Below are 16,924 nucleotides of genomic sequence, written 5' to 3'. Positions count from 1 at the left end.
TCTATGGGGCTCAGGATGATGCGGCTTGTTCCTTCCTTGCTCACTGACCTCCTTCCCATTCTTTCTGCTTCGAGGTCTACTATGCTGTTTACACCTTTAAGGGACGGAACTCAAATGAACTGAGCATAACAGCCAATCAAAGACTAAAGATTCTGCAGTTTGAAGACATCACAGGCAACCAAGACTGGTGGTTGGCAGAGGCACATGGAAAGCGGGGCTATGTGCCATCCAGTTACATTCGGAAGACTGAGTACACGTGAGAGATGGGTGTCCTGGGGATGCCAGAAACTGCTGCCTTAATCGTTGTTGGAACCAAGCAGAGAAGGGGGGCCTCACTCTCTCTCTTTGTCCCGTCCCACTATGATTTCAATTGATAACTTTGTTGGGGAGTCAAACCAGCTTTCCAGTGAAGTTGAATGAGGCTGTTTTATCCTAATGAGGCAGAACTTCACGGCTGGCCCTAAGGGGCTGGCCCCCTTCCCTCCTTTGACTAACAGAAGTCAAACTAGCTGCAGATTATGCAACTGAGAGGCAAATGGTAACCCGGGGGCTGGGTGGCAGGAGCACTCCATGATCCGTGGAAGGCTCCATCTTGTCCAGTATTCTGTTTCCCACAGTGACCAGCCTGATGCTTCTAGGAAGCTCACTAGCAGGTCCTGAAAGCAACAGCCCTTCCCCTGCCCATTCATCCCGCAGCAACTAGTATTCAGAGACAGTACAGATCTCTGAACTTAGTTCCATGTAGCGATCATGGCAAATAGCTACTGCTAGATCTATCCTTCATGAAACAGTTGCAGGACTGAAGATCCACTACAGGCTGGTCTTTTGTTCAGTGGTGGGTCTAATACATGGACAGGTTGCAAGAGTGTTTTCCTACAGATGGCCATGTTGTATACAAGGGTGCTGGACATGACCAAAAATGAGAGGGCTTCTGCACAGACTTCCTTTCTCTCAGTGTTACTTGACATTAGCTGTTGCAAGGTGCATAAGGGCTCCTTTACTCAGCTTCAGGTGGGGTCTGGTGGCTCACCTTGGATGCTGCACTGTCTGTGTGTGAGCATAATGCTGGGACTGCATTGTCTCCTGGGAACAAATCAGAATTGTTAGGGGGCATTCCTCATCTGGAGCGAGGAGCAGAGTGTAACAGCTGCGTTGTGCCTCCTGGGCTGCTGTTATGTAAATAAAAAATCTCTTTCTGATGTTTCTTGTGTTGATTCACGCAGAGTCTCCGCTTTTGCATTGCCCTTTCTGTTTATTACAGCAAGCAGCTTGCTACAGTTTGAGCACATGCTGGGAAGAACTAAAAAAAATGATACATTGGGCCACTGATGAATGGTAACAGTACTGGCAAAAAGGCAAGTGCTGCTTCTGCCTAATTGAGCCAGAGCTTATGATTTAGAACAAAATCCTTCCAGAACTTTGTTTGGGGCTGTCCAGATGTACAGTGAGAAGGCTGAGGAAACCCAATAGCAAGAGAGCCAAGCCCCTACTTTGTTTCTCCAGTGTGTCTTGCATCTGCCAGCAGAACGAGAAGCATTGAGAGACATCAGCAATAGCAGCCCAGTGAGGAAGTCGTGCCCTGTGAAGGACTTACCATCTTTGCCTGCATTAGCAGCCATTTCCAGAGCAGCAGAGTCATCTGCAGCATGGCAGGTGTAACATTTGAAAACTAGGGGGGGAATCTGCATGTGCTTCTGTCCCACTCTAGTCATTCTTGTCTATTTTATTGTGTTTTAAATGCATCATAAGGTGCCTCAAGAACTTTGGTCAATAGGCAGAGTATAAATACTCCAAATAAATTTCCAGTGCAACCCAACCTTGAAACCCCTTGCCCACAGCAAATGTCAAAGAACGGGATGGAGACTGGATTGCTTGGAGCAGGCTTCCCAAATATTTATTAGTCACTGCCTGCATAGCACTTCTCAGTGTTACAAGTGTTCTGAAGGTTTAGTTAGTCCCTTAAATCCTCTCCATTCCACCTCCTCCAGATAAGGTGAGAAACTAGGGAACAGGAGGCGGAAACTAGCTGCCTGGTATCCCCAAAGAATCATGGATCTGGAGGGGTGGGATGGTAAATAGAACCAGTTGAGACTAATAGCAACAAGCTTGCTTCATAGCATGGGGAATTGTATGGAAACTTAAGTTTAGGGAACATCTGAGCTGGGTCTTAAAACAAACAAAACAGGAGCTCAAGGGTAGGGTGGTGGAGCTTCAGCGGGTTCCCCCCCCTAAATTAGAGGGTGATAGTGAAAGTGTAATTCTTTTGTAGAACCAGGTTTGGCTTGTAGGCCTTTGCTCAGGGCCAAGAAAATACCAGTTAGCTGTTCATGAACTTAAGATCTGATTGTCACATGCCAGGAGACTGTACGAAGATGCAGTCTGTTTCAGGCACAGCAGTGCTGCCAGTGCAGACAGTTTTGTCACGTAGTCAAAGGCAGATCTAGGACAGCTGCAACAAACGTCTGTGCCACGGGGTTGTGCATGAAGCTGGCCTTGATCTCGCTGCCCTCGTCTCCTCTACATTGCAGTGTCCTGGGTTCCCACAATTCCAGCATCCTTTGCCATTCCTGCAAAGACACCTTGCTGTTTAAGCAGCTCTTCAGGGCTGTCAAACTCCACAATCTTTCCAGCCTGAAGCACCATCACCCTGGAGGGAACAAAAAGAAATCTGAGATCGAGCGCTAGCATCTCTACCTTTTTGTACACAGCTCTGCTGTCATCTGTGTCTTCTGTATGGCCAGCAAAGGAGAGGTCTGCAACTAAAGAGTTGACACCAGAGATTCAAAAACTGACCCCAACATCTACATTCATGGGGTCTCTTGAGACCAGCAAAACAAGCAGAAACAGCAACAGGAGATTGTTCCAGAGGCAGGAGTTTCAGGAAAGGAGAAGGGATAAAGGACACCTGTTTTCTCCCACATCCCAAGGCTTTCTGCTGTGCTATATAGCACTTCAGGGCTGCCAAAGCAAATTAAAGCTCAGTTTTTTCTATGATCCAGTGCAGTGAAGGGAAGAGGGATGAATTGCTAAGCTGGCACATGCTCTCTGTCTCTGCCAATATAGCTGCATTGGAGTACAGAAAAGTCTTTCAAACCCTCTCGCCTTTGTGCAAAGCTTCAAATGGTCAATTTTGCAAGGGGGAGAGAAAGAAGAACCCCATCAAGAGCATGCAGCAGGCTGATCTGGGTAAACAAATATGGGAGCTGATGATTGACAATAGCATGAACGGTGGGGTTGGATGTATTCCTTCGTTTACTAGTTCAACCTCTTCAGTTAAAAAAAAATGGAGTCACAGAACTAACAATGCATGCAAAATCTTATGTAGGGATTTCTGTGACCAACTGCTAACACCACATGGTCATCATCCTATCACAAGAACGTTTGTTTTGCTGAGTGGGAGAAGCACAGGCTCAGCAATTGTGCCAAAAGGTTGAGCCTCTCTGTGCCTGTTTTGTTATATTCTGCTTCTGAAAGCTTGGTTACTGTAAAGCAGATTTAATGAGGTCATAGTTTTCCATCCACATGCTTCTGCAGCAACTTGCAGCCCAGTCTTGGATGCCAGATGTTAAAAGGTTTATAGAAATCAATTATTTTTGTTGTTGTTTATGTGTTAGTAGTTAAAAGCTAACCTGAGAAGTAATTTGTTTTCCCAGGGAGGGAAAATAATGACCTGCATGACTTGTATTGTGCTTTTCAAGCACTTGTTTCTTGTTTTCCTAAGCATGCAATAGACTTATTTTCTAAAGTTGTATTTTTCTGTGCTGCATAAGAACATAAGAAGAGCCTGCTGGATCAGGCCAGTGGCCCATCTAGTCTAGCATCCTGTTCTCACAGTGGCCAACCAGGTGCCTGGGGGAAGCCCGCAAGCAGGACCCGAGTGCAAGAACACTCTCCCCTCCTGAGGCTTCCGGCAACTGGTTTTCAGAAGCATTCTGCCTCTGACTAGGGTGGCAGAGCACAGCCATTACGGCTAGTAGCCATTGATAGCCCTGTCCTCCATGCATCCTGAATTATTCTTGATTTGCCTGTCTTAGAGAACCATTTGGAGGTAATATGCCTCTGAATACCAATTACTGGGATCCTCAAATGCAGTGCCAGTCATGTCCTGCTTGCAAGCTTCCTGTAGGCATCTGATTGGCCATGGTGAGCACAGGGTGCTAGACCAAATGGGCCTTTGGCCTGATGCAGCAAGACTGTTCTTATCTTCTTTAAGCATCCTGCTTGAAAGCTTCACACTAACAGACTTGAAATCTTGGCTTAGATCAGGGTTCAGTTTCAGCATAGGTAAGGATATTCATAGTGAGTCATAAACTCCCTGAATTTGGATTTCTGAATGCAGTTTCTATTCTAAGAGCATTCAATGGAAATTTAAAGTTTAAGGGGGTGATTATGGAATGACGCTTGCTCCACTGTGGCTGTAGACACTTCTTCCATTGTGGGCTGGAAGAACCTTTGCTGTCTCTTCATGAGGCCATGAGGCCCTGAATCCATAGATGTGTGATTATACTTCATATGCCCCACACACATTGCCTGTACCTGTGGCTGTCCATAATGGTGTGCAACCGATGGGCAATGGTGAGCACAGTGCAGCTGGCAAACTCGCTCCGGATTGTCTCTTGGATCAGGTGATCAGTTTCCATATCCACAGCGGCTGTTGCCTCATCCAGAATCAGGATTTTGGATTTACGGAGGAGGGCCCGTGCCAGACACACAAGTTGCCTTTGCCCCACGCTGTGGAAACAAGAGCAGTCATTTATGCTACTAGCTAACTGAATGCAGCCACGGGCAGAGGACTGGTATAAATATCAGCACAGTCAATACTCTTCAGCAGTCAAAAGTCGCACTTCTATAGCTAAAAATGCAGGAAGAACACTTTAGGATGGGAACAGCCCTCAGCAGCCTGCATTACCCTTCTGTACCTCAGGTTCTCTCCTGCTTCGCTCACTGGATGGGACAGTTCTTCAGGCAGGCCATGTACATAAGATTTTAAGTGTGCCAGCTCCAGAGCATGCCAGACTTCTTCATCTGAGTGCTGGTCAAATGGGTCCAGGTTCATGCGCAAGGTCCCCGAAAAAAGAACAGGATCCTGCAAGTGTGGACACAAGAGGCTTAGACAAGTACAATTGGAAGAAGCGCATAGCTAGACTAAATTGAGCTAGTTGAAGGAGGGAAGGAAGGCTTGGCGGTCACTGCAGCCCTTTCAGCAACACCCAATGTGTGGAAGAGTGGTCTACAGTTTGGACTAGGGGGTACTACCTGCCATCTCATCGCCACAGAGTAGCAGTGGAGAACCTCTGGCCAAGCCATGCCCATCTGCCCTACAGTTGAGGTCATACATGACCACGTAAAAGCAGGGCTGGGCCACAAAGGGGATGCAGTGTGACATTTTGAAGTCCACTTGGAAAATGCGGCATTTTGAAGCCCTAATGATCAGTTGATTGTTGGGGCTTTCACCTTATCCCCCACATCTATTTTCAAGCCCCAACAATCAGCTGAATGTTGGTGCTTGCAGAAAGCTGCACGTGATGCTTAGAAGCCCCAATGATCAGCAGATTGTCAGAGACTTCAAAGTGCCACGCACAGCGTGCCTGCACCTGCATAGTTTAATTTCTAACTGGGGGACAGAAGTGGGACACCTGACATTGCTGTGATATTTCTCACCCCCTTGCCAGCAGGGGGAAATGGCATGGGGAATCCTGCTCCACAGGAAGTAGCAACACCGACAAAATAAGAGGAATACTCTTGCCTGCTGCCTTCTCCAGCCAGCACTTGATATCAGTACTCCAGTCTCTCCTTTCCAAGCAGCCAAAGCTTGGACCCAGCTCCTTTAAGCCAGATTTACTAGGCTTCTCACCTGTGGGATGATGGTGATGTTCCGGCGCAGGTCATGAAGGCCAAGTACTGCTATGTCAAGTCCATCAATCAGGATCTTCCCTCCAGCTGCCTCCAGAATGCGAAAGAGGCAATTGGTGAGCGAGGATTTCCCAGCACCGGTTCGCCCCACAACACCAATCTGATGAGAGAGATCCCAAAGATTAGATGAGCCTGACAAAACTATTTGTTGTTTCTCCTTTCCCTGTTTCTCTGGTTCATACGTCCCACTAGTCACAATCTTATATCCTTGTTCCTGCTCCTGTCAAACATGTCTGTGCTGGTTCTGGAACTTCATCTAAGATCACTCTTGGAGGATGAGCAACCTAGAGGTTCTCAGGTCCATGGGATGTTGGTTTAGCAAATAAGGGACAGCATCTGCCATGCCTTCACTATAGGGCCTGATGCAAATAAGAGCTTTTCCCACCTCTTGTTGACTCTTTGTGTGCCTTCTCCCCCGTGATATATCCCCTTCTCAATGTTGTCTCAAATACCTTTGTTTACCTCTTCCCAGCATCTCACCTTCTCTGTGCTCTTGATATCACAAATAATCCCATCGAGAACTAGCTCCAGCTCAGGCCGATACCGCACCTGATAGTCTATAAAGCTGATCTCTCCATTGCTGGGCCAGTTAGAGGGTGGGCTCTGGGCTGTCACCCATGGCGCCTGTAGAGACAGAATGGGAATCACAAGAGATACTTGAAACTATTTCATTGGGGCCTCTCCCACAACACTGGGATCTTACATTCCCCTCCCCATCCCACATCACAACTCTACAGCTCCCCATACCTCATTTTCCACCTTTGTGTATTCATGCACTCTTTCTACAGCTACAATGTTGGTCTCCAGCTCTGAAGTCATCCGCACTAACCAGTTCAGTGCCGATGTCACCTGCACAGCAGAGGTGGAAGGATCACTATAGTAGCCCTGGTTCTCCAACCCTCCCTTCTCTGTCCAATGCTTAAGAGAGTCAATGACACTTGTGTCGCATTTGGCAAAAACCAGGAATAAGACTTGCCCTAGAAGCCTGCCTTATTATGAGAATTGCATACCTTTTTATTATTTATTATTTATTATCATCATTTGTTACCTGCCCTTCACCCAAAGGGCTTAGGGCAGGTTACAACAATGTTAAAATACAACATTAAAAACAATTTAAAACAACCTAAAGACCCCAAATAGGGTGGGTCCTAAAAATAGATGTCTCAGGTGTCAAAAGCCAGGGTAAAGAGATGCATCTTCAGCATTTGCCTAAAACTGCACAGTGACGCACCTCAGTGGGGAGTGAGTTCCACAACTTAGGGGCTGCCACAGAGAATGCCCTCTCCTAGACTACCATCCCCCTGAGCTCCCAGAGTGGTGGAACTGCCAAAATGGCCCCTCTTTAAAGAAAGAGTGCCCTCTTCTAGCACTCCCCATAGGAAGACTTGCCATTACTATACAGTGAGTGGCCCTTGAGCTTCATGAGGATTGGTTCTCCCAAACTCCATCTTTATCCCACTTTATTGATGGTTTATTAAAACTAGTAAAAATAACAAAACCCACAAATTAGAAACGCAGGAGCCCTAGCGGTGTGTCAGTGCACAGACCTTACAAGTCCCAGTGCGGCCACCTCTCGGACCAACTGTAGCCTCCATCACTTACATTGAGAGCTGAGGAGATAGAGAGTCCCACAATGCCACTGGCCACAGAATTCCTGGCAAGGACAGCCAGTAATGCTGCAAAGAAAACCACCAGGTTCCCCACAAATTCTAGACGCACAGCTAACCACCTGTAGGAAGGAACAAACAGGAAAGGCAAGTGTTCCATCAGTACCACAACCTACAGCATCTCAAATCCAACCACTGCCATTTATGGGAGAGGAGGGACTTTTCCACAGTTAAACTTCGGAGTCAAATGTTAATGGCTCAGCACAGTGTTGCCTATCAAGCAGTCAGTGACTCCCCACTTAGAGTCACTTGAGAAAGGAATGCACATTACTTTGAAGTAACCTAGATCAATTATACATTTGGGGTTTCTCAACGAGGCCAACAGAAAAATGTATTTTGCTTTTGGCTTTATAATGCCACCCAAACTAAAACAAGAATATCCACTGGTGTTAACTGAGGACTGGTGGTACCTTGTTGAGCAGGGGTGGGAAAACTTTTTCAAGGCAAAAGCCACGTTCCCTTCTGCACAGCCTTCCAAGGCCTATGTGCCAGTGGGCCCAGAGGCAAAAGTGGGTAGAACTATGAATGCAAATGTTTCATTGGTACACTAGGGTAGTTTCTGTGCATGCGCGCGCGTGCACACACACACACCTCTCTCTAGCCTGCACCCAGATAAGCAAGGTACACCATCAGAATTAAAAGGCACATTCCAGCCAGGCAAACGCATTGAGGGAATGAAGCAGGGCCAGAAAGAGAGTCCGAGAGGGCTACATTTCACCCCTGGGCCTGAGGTTCCCAGTTCCTGTTTTAAGAGTATATGCTCAGTCTTTCCATCTCTCAGCCTCACCTGTTGGAAATAATCCAAGAGTACACACATTTCTGATTGATATCCACAAGCTTCTCATTGTGTTTCAGGAAGCGTTCCTGGTGCCCATAGGCCCGGATGACTGAGAGACCCGCCACAGTTTCACTGAAGTGGGAATAGATTGGAGAGCGGGTGACAGAGTCCAAACGCCGCAGCTGGCGGGATGTGGCCACATAGAATTGCTAGGAGCAGAGAATTGCACTAGTGAAAACCACAAGCAGGGACAGGACCTCCTAGCATTACCACCTTTGGGGGAGCAACATTAATTTCCCCCCCCAAAAAGCCATTGGTTGCAGTTGTTAGTTAATACTCCACCAACGGTAGAGCATTACTATGACATCCTATAGCTTCAAAGGTGTTCTGTTCTAGTGCACGGAAGGCAGCGTGTTTGGGCCAGATCCTTCTCCCACTGTTTTTCAAGTGAAGGCCTGCTTCCTCGTGGCACTAGTGTGTTTGCAAAGTGGCTGCAAAGAATCCAACACAGAATTATGAAAGGCAAGGCCCTTTGCATGCTAAACCAACAGTTAGCCACTCTACCTATCCATACATTGTTACAGCCTTTAGAGCTTTTTTTAGTACTTGTGGGGTGGCTTTTGATGTCTACCGTTGAAGCCCTAGTGCAGGGGCAACTAACCTACAACTCAAGGCCATGTCTGGGACCCCCAAGACGCCCCCCAATCTGTCATTACATTTTCTAAAAAACCTATTAAAAATCACTGCTGTGGGTCCCTGTGATAATGCCATAATACCTAAAGGTTTGCGTGCCCCCCAATTCCCCTGAATTTGTCCTTTAAATTTGCTTTACTTCCTTTTTAACTGACTGCTCCCACAGGTTTGATGTCAAAAGTTTTCTTTTTTGTGCCCACTACAAGACCCCTCCCCCAAAATTTGTACTTTAAAAAAATGATTTTAAAAAATGAATTTAATAATGATTTTTTAAAGGATTAAAAACAGTGTAGAATAGCTGGCTGAGAAGAAGGTAGCCTTTAGAATCACCGTTCACATCATGCCCACTTTTACACTTTGGCCACATCCACTTTGACGTGCGCCCAAGGGTGGCCATGGGTCAACGTGACCCTCAGCTCAGGAAAGGTTAGCCACCCCTGCTCTGGTGAAACAGAAAAGGTAAAATGCTTTGAAAACCCTGAGTCTGCCCTTGGAGAGGAAATGTTGAATAAGTTTATTATTATACACCCAAGCACTGGTTTTTCAATGGAGTGAACTTTCCAGAATCTGCTGTTCACCAGAAAGTCCATGCCAGATGAGGTTTGATGGAGTCAACGTTTCTACCATGCTTAAGAACCCTGATTTCAGTGAGCTAGCATCTGCTGTAGCCCCTGTTCTTAAGGACGTTAAATGTAAAGGAGTTTGTTTAGAAATGAAAAAAATCTGATGAGGTTACACTGACAGACATTTGGGTATTCTAGAAAGGAGAGAGAAAGGCAGTCCCCTAAGAAACAAGCAGCAGTTTAAAGAAAATGTAGTGTGCAGTGTGGCTAGTTAGCCAAGGCTGCTGCATGCTGAACAGCTTTTTTCCATTCAATACTTGGTCCTCTGATCCCTCTCTCTCTTTTTTTTTTAACTGGCAGGGAGCATAGCTCCTTCCAGCCACTGACATCCTAGACAGGAAGTGTTCTGCACTGATACCCAGAATATTTGGTCTTCTATTGTCCCTAACTTCACTGGTCATTACAGAACTAAGTCTTCTGTGGTAATGGATAGTGAAGAAGATGGGTCTTGGAGCTGAAGCCCCAGGGCTCAAGCAACAGCTCTGATTGGGTATGATTTGGCAATCAAATGAATGCCCAACTCACTTGTATAAAGTAGTACAGGAGCCCCAGAGGCAGAATGACAATTGCAAAATAAGGTGTAGCCAGGCAGATTATCAGGAGAGTACTGAAAATTCCCAACAAGCAGTTCAACCAGGAGCGGAATGACATTGGAAGGGTCTCATCCACAGTGAAAATGTCCTGCAGAGGGGAAAGGTAGGAGGTGGATAAAAATGGTTGGTATCATTGTGCTGTACAAACTGGATTCAAGAGTGGCCATTTATGAACACAAGCATTTCAAGACCCAGCTGGAAACAAAGGGGTCACTTTCAGGTCTATCACTTTCAACTGTATTTATTCCTACAGCTTTTAATTCTTGTTGTTCTTTTATGTTCTAATAGTGTTTAAGATCTCTCATGTTTTATAGTCTATTTCAGTACACTACTTGGGTATTCTATGAATTCAGGGTGGCTTATGAATTCTGAGATTTTTTTTTAAAAATAGTAATGCTGAGGTACTTCTCAACTGCATTCAACCACCACCCTTTTCTTGGGTCTATTTTGAAGTTACTAATATTATCTCATTTGAATTCTCTCCCTTTAACTTTCACATTTTGCTCATTATTCCCCCTAGTCTATAGCATGATTTGGTTGTTTAAAAGTTTCTTTGCTGCAACACTAGACATATAGCACACCTTTTCTTTGCATTATAAGCTTTCTACATCCGTTCCATACATCTCAGCATACAAGATATTATGGGCCCAATCCAGTGAGACCTTTGTGTGCGTCATTCAATAGTCAGGGCTGATCCATAAGTGGAGCTCTCTGCTCATAGGAGGGTTGCTTATGGGCAGGAACATTGGTGACAGGAAATCCCCAGATGGAGCAGTGTACATGAGGGTGGGTGTGGAGGATGGAAAGGGCAACTGGGTTGGGCCTTTTCTGTTCTCTGAATTCTTGTAACTACTACAGAAATGATACTTTTTAAGTATTGTTGTCATTTATAGCATCATGCATAGTTCCTTACATAAGCAAGTGCCCTGAAAAATGCCCTCAAGGAGCTTAGAATCTAAACTGACAGTGGAGTGGGAGAGTGGGTTCTTCCCATGAGCTCAGTCCCTTTGGATATAAAAACATGTTTGAAACCACAGAGTTAACTGATGTGTGGCAAATGTGTGTCATGGCTGGTGATGGGAAATAGACCAAAATTACATAAACCATAGATCAGGGAAACCTAACTAGGAAAGGCACACAACTTCTTTATGATTATATGCTTTCAGCTTGAAATCCTCCCTCCCCACAGTGCTTTAAATCAGGTCTGCAATCCTTAGAATGCGTTTTTGCATTGCTGCTGTATGAAGGGCAACTGAGTGAAGTGTCCAGAAGCAACTACTGCTGCTGGACCTTTAAAAGATGGTCCAAACCAAGGGTAGCTAACATGGTGCCCTCCAGATGTTGTTGGACTACGACTCCCATCATCCCTGACCATTGACCGTATTGATTTGGGCTGATGTGAGTTGGAGTCCAACAAGATCTGGAGGGCATCACATTGGCTACTCCTGGTCCAAACTGCTGGTGGTTGCATGTGCAGTTGTGTGGCAAAGGCTGGGAGATAAGCTTGATCTGATCCCGCAATTATCTGCAAGCAGCACTTCATGTGTCAACAGCATATATGCCTCTTTTCCCAACAAACACGCAGTAAGTTATAGGTTTATATATTTATTGTATTTTATTGTATTTATTAAATTTATTAGTCACTTTTCTTTACAGTATGTGAGCCCAAAGTGACTTACAATCAATAAAAAGATTAAAACCAATATAAAAACAAGTTAGGCTGCTTGCTTATTCCTTCTAATCAAATCCCTGGCCCAGCAAAAAACTTACAGGGTCTGTATTTTACACTTCAGTAATTATTTTTGGGTCTCACAAAGCATGAGATCATACCTTGGCAAACCTGTTCACTATGCGGCCTGTTGGTGTTGTATCAAAGAAAATCATGGGCACGTGGAGGATGTTACAGAGCAACCGTGCATGTAGGACCCGGGAGGCCCGGACAGCACCATTGGCAGCAAGAAGGGCAGCAGTCAGCAGGAAGAGAGCTAAAACAAATATATACACTGGTAAGGACTTGATCCATAGGGAGATGCTAGAAGGGACAGCCTTAGAGCAGCTTTAGGGCAGGGATGGGAACCTGTGCCTCTCCAGCTGTTTTCTGACTAGAACTCCCACCATCCTTGACCGTTGGCCATGCTGGCTTGTGCTGATGGGAACTGGAGTCCAACAACCTCTGAAAGACCACAGGTTCTCCATCCCTGGTCTAAGTGAAATATGGTCCAGTTTCACCTGCCTTGGTGTTGTGCCCTGATGATATCACCCATCAGCTCAGCCCTCCACTGGAATGCCTCAGTCCTCACTTTGCACATTTAGAGATTGTTGTTTGATGAACTTTAGACCTGTAGTGGTGCCCTCTGCAAAATACCACCCTGGATAGCTGCCCATGTGTGCAGAATAATGCGGCCGTTGCTAGTAGTGGTGGTTCCAACCCATACAGGGCTTTGGACCCTGAAAACCATACCAACCACCAGCAATGGAGGTTTTGCAACACCATCTAGCTTCTGTGGCAGGGCATTATGACCCCAGAAGCCACATGGATAAAAAACCTGATTGATAGCTTGTTTTATGATGTTTTATGATGACTTTAAATGTGATAATATTTAGTAATCAATTGGAGTTATCATTGGATTGTTATGTTTTGAAATGATTTGAAACGATTGTTATGTTTTTGAATTGATTGCTATTGATGTCATTTGGATTTTTGTGAGCCACTTTGAGCATATTTGTATGGAAAAGTGGCATACAAATTCAAGTAATAAACAAACAAACAAATAAATAATAAAAACGTGAAGTCACTGCTCTTTCCTAATCCTAAGAGGTCTAAAGGCCAAGCTGACCAGAACTGACCTCAAAGGGAACATGCTGCATCCTCAGTGCAATGTCTCAGACATACACAGACAAGAGGAGGACACTGCAGGCATTACACTAACTGGCATAATTTGGGTCTACTCAAGCATCAATAAGCTGGGAATGGACTCTCAACAAACTAAGGTTAAAACAAACAAATCCAGAAAGGCTTTCTTCAAAATCTACTCTCAGAAAGTATTACAATGCACCAGTCTTACAAATCAAACCAGAGGAAGCAAAACCTGCCCACCTGCGCTCTCTGAGAATGCTCCTGGCCTTGTAAGAGTTGCACAGAAGAGAGAATTTCACCAGGTGTCTTGTCCGGCAACGTTGAGAACGACAGCGTTCTCATAAAGCCACAAGCACAATCTAACTAGCAGTTTTTGCATGTCACTTCTTCCCTCTTTCGTGCACCACTGGCAGCTGGTGGCTCCATGTCAGCAGGACAATGGAATCTGCTCTGGGTTTTAGTCAGAACTTTCAAGGACCTGTTCAAGATACTGAAGCTGAAGATTGGACTAAAGCCTGGAGCAGATTCCACTGCCACACTGACAAGGAGCCACCAGCCACCACTGCAAAGCTGCACCCTGGGGAGAAGCCTTGATGCCCACCCTTAGTTATGCTACTGAGTATAGGAATCCTCTCAAGAATTTAGACCTGGCACCCTTATCGAGCAGAAAGTCCAAATTAATCCAAACGCAGCAAAATGGGCTTGCTGACATAAAAATACTGAATCACATACTATCATATACAGCGGTACACAGCAAGATGCTTCAAGAGACCTAATAACATATCACCAAAGAAAGCCCTTAGCTTCATGCACGCTGATTAGATCCAAGCCTCCAAAATAATAATCCAACAATTCTTGGGATGGCATAAGTCTTTGTATTTTACTTGATGGGAGTTTGATCTGGGGCCTAAACAGCTGCCTACATACACTAGGTATAACCAAACTCCCGGAGAATCTCTGCGTCTACCTTTCAGCAAGAAAGCTCTCTCTTCTGGTCTTTGGGTGGAGGCAGGGGGCAGATCTTAGCCACTCTACATTTCTGGATTGATTCTGTTTTTTTCCAGAGGCTTACCCTGACTGGCACCCAGTGCCCCATAGACTCCAATATGCAGGTCGCGTTGGGCAGCTGGGTAGGTCTGGTTATTGTAGAATGAAGCATTATTTGTCCAAAAACTAAGCCACAGGTTGGAGCCAACAAAGGCTGCAGATTGCCCTACGTAGGCGATGAAGACCCATATTGAGAGGCACCAGCCAACAGCACGAAAGTATTGCAGATACATGCTGAACTTTACCTGCAAGGCAGAATTTTGTTACCATACACAGTGTACAGTGGGTCCCCACTGTACACTCTGCAAGAGTAGCCCCTGCAGACTTCTTATGTTGCAGTAGACATTATGGCCCCTGAATCAATTAACAAGGGAATAAGCAGGAGCAGTTCAGTAGTCAGTACACACGTGACAGAAAGACTAAATTGTTCCTTGGGAGGCTATAACAGACACTACAAAACTCTTAAAATTCAGCAGCAGGTAACAAGAAAAAGAGAATTCAAGAAACACAAAAAGGGCATTGGGCTAGAGCATTATTACATTTTTTCCTTGGGGGGCCATGGAATAAGACGTCCTTCACTAACCTGCTGTAAGGCAGTCATCCTCTGCTCTCCATCCAGCTCTATGACAAGATTTCTATAGGGCCCCTTCCATCTCTTTGAGACCCACAGTGGTATCTGTCCATTTATGACGCAGAAGAACATTTTTGACCCTCCCTCTCACCTTGCCAGTTTCCATGGTCTCCTTGTCAATCAGCCTCTGTCCTTTTATCTCTGTCATTGGCTTCTTCTCCGTCAGCTTTCTTTGATGAGCTTTCATGAGGGACATATTACTGTTGGCACTAAGGCTGGAACAGGAGAAGAACGATGAGGGATAGAGCTTCTATAATAGTGTTCTTCCACCCTGGATCCCCAGAAGTTGTTGGACTACAATTCCCATCAACCCCAGCCAACTTAGCCAATGGCCAAGGACAATGGGAGTTGCAGTCCAACAACATCTGGGGACCCAAGGGGGAAGCACAGTGCTCTATAGCCTTTCTCCTCGTGATCTGGGCACTATACTGTCCTGCCTGTTATTTGTTTTATTTATTATTTACAGCATTTATACCTTTATTTGTTTATTCGTTTTATTTATTATATACAGCATTTAGCCAAAGGCTTTCAAAGCAGCTAACAAAAATTAGTTCCAAGACACCCCAGCTCTCAGAATCACGGTCTAAAAAGGCATGATACACAAGGATTGTTGCCTGCTGGTATTTCAATTCTTCATGTGCAAGTCTAATAGCATGCTCTTGTGCCCCCACCTTCTAGTTCATTACCTTGCCCTATATATATATCAACCAGTTCAGCAGAGTATCAGCTGTGCCAGAGCTGGCGAACCATGGCCCTCCAGATGTTGTTTGATGACACTTCCCACCATACTTATTGGCCACTGATGGGAGCTGGAATCCAGCAACATCTGGAGGTCCACAAGTTTCCCATTCCTGAGCTATGCAGAAAGACAAAACTTTTCAGGGCCCAGGCTCTGCAAGCACTATAAGCATGTTGATCAGGCAAGTGTGTGGAAGATGAGATGACTGAATGTGGTGCGTTGGTTAGCTGTTTGGGAAAACATGCTAGAAGATGTGGTGTCATGGATGAGATCCTAAGAAGAAATCAACACATCCCTAGAAATTCTAGCTTTGAGGGGCCCCTTTTTGCTCCCCCACCTACCCTACTCCAAGGTCTGGCTCAAAAGATTTACAAAGATTCCAAAAGAAAGGAAGGAGGGAAGATACAGGAAAGACAGGGAATAAAAGGGGACATACGTGGCAAGAACAGAAAGGTAAATGGCAAATAAAGTGGCTGTGGGGTTCATAGGAGGCCTCACCTGCGGGTGAAGCTTTTTTGCTGGACACTGGCCTCATTCTTCTGAGTCATGGTCACCACATCAGTCGGTATCTCTTCAGCTCCAGGTTCAGGGTCCTCAGACAATTCCAGCTCCTCACCCATACTCACTAAAAAAGTCAAGAGTATAGCATGGTTGAAGCTCAGGATGGAGACAAGTGCTGAGAGAATGAATCTGAGGGTCACAATATTAGGTGGATCCTACCCTGCCTCCAATCTCATGAGGCACAGGTATTCCTTTGTTGTTCAAAGTGGAGTTTTGATATATAAAAGTCGTAAGTCATTTTTATTGCACAACTTTAGTGTGACTCACTATAGAAGAAGATGCATCTGGAAGGTCACCTTGACCAGTGTTCCTCAACCCTGTATACTGTAATGCTTCTTACCTGTGACTTCCTCTTCAGTCATGTTTTCCTGCTGGTTTCCATATGTGTTGAGCAGCTGAGCAAATGCTCCACCGTTAGCCAGTAAGGTGCCATAAGAACCTTGTTCTGAGACACCTCCAGCCACCAGCACCACAATGTCATCCACATGAGCCAGGAAGCTTAGGCTATGAGTCACCAGGATCCGGGTCTGTGGCACAAACCAGCATACTAACTTCAGGGGACAGTATCAAGATGACATCCCTAGCTATTTATGACATTATACAGGCATACCCCGCTTTAATGTTCGCAACAGGACCGGAGAGTATACTTAAAGCGAAAATAAACGTAAGTGATGCAATTGTCTTCACTTGTAGTGCACGCAATCACCACTAGATGGCAGCAGCGTCATGCCAATAAAGTATACGTTATTGCGAAGCATGCGAACGTTAAGCGGGGTATGGGGGACAAATGGAGCATGTACATTATAGCAGGGCAACGTTAAG

At 45.5% G+C, this 16,924-nt stretch overlaps 2 protein-coding genes across 12 annotated transcripts in view; one reads left to right on the top strand and one right to left on the bottom strand.

Annotated features, from left to right (window-relative positions):
* The window catches only part of DNMBP (dynamin binding protein), a 61,230-nt gene extending 60,031 nt beyond the window's left edge, over nt 1-1,199 (top strand). For all 9 annotated transcript variants that reach the window (XM_061636342.1, XM_061636341.1, XM_061636343.1 and 6 more), the window contains one exon: nt 75-1,199. In XM_061636342.1, the coding sequence (XP_061492326.1) occupies nt 75-260 (186 nt within the window). In that variant the 3' untranslated portion in view covers nt 261-1,199. The remainder of the gene's footprint in view (nt 1-74) is intronic.
* A 665-nt stretch (nt 1,200-1,864) lies between these two features.
* The window catches only part of ABCC2 (ATP binding cassette subfamily C member 2), a 36,582-nt gene continuing 21,522 nt past the window's right edge, over nt 1,865-16,924 (bottom strand). For all 3 annotated transcript variants that reach the window (XM_061636325.1, XM_061636328.1, XM_061636327.1), the window contains 14 exons: nt 16,443-16,629; nt 16,040-16,166; nt 14,894-15,017; nt 14,197-14,416; nt 12,098-12,252; nt 10,200-10,355; nt 8,368-8,567; nt 7,516-7,642; nt 6,661-6,762; nt 6,394-6,537; nt 5,855-6,013; nt 4,920-5,086; nt 4,537-4,731; nt 1,865-2,647 (listed from right to left, as the gene is read on the bottom strand). In XM_061636325.1, the coding sequence (XP_061492309.1) occupies nt 2,518-2,647; nt 4,537-4,731; nt 4,920-5,086; nt 5,855-6,013; nt 6,394-6,537; nt 6,661-6,762; nt 7,516-7,642; nt 8,368-8,567; nt 10,200-10,355; nt 12,098-12,252; nt 14,197-14,416; nt 14,894-15,017; nt 16,040-16,166; nt 16,443-16,629 (2,193 nt within the window). In that variant the 3' untranslated portion in view covers nt 1,865-2,517. The remainder of the gene's footprint in view (nt 2,648-4,536; nt 4,732-4,919; nt 5,087-5,854; nt 6,014-6,393; nt 6,538-6,660; nt 6,763-7,515; nt 7,643-8,367; nt 8,568-10,199; nt 10,356-12,097; nt 12,253-14,196; nt 14,417-14,893; nt 15,018-16,039; nt 16,167-16,442; nt 16,630-16,924) is intronic.

Source organism: Rhineura floridana, chromosome 7 (assembly GCF_030035675.1).
Source record: "Rhineura floridana isolate rRhiFlo1 chromosome 7, rRhiFlo1.hap2, whole genome shotgun sequence".
Lineage (NCBI taxonomy): Eukaryota > Metazoa > Chordata > Lepidosauria > Squamata > Rhineuridae > Rhineura > Rhineura floridana.
Note: the sequence above shows the minus strand (reverse complement) of the source record. Positions and strands in the feature narration are given on the sequence as shown.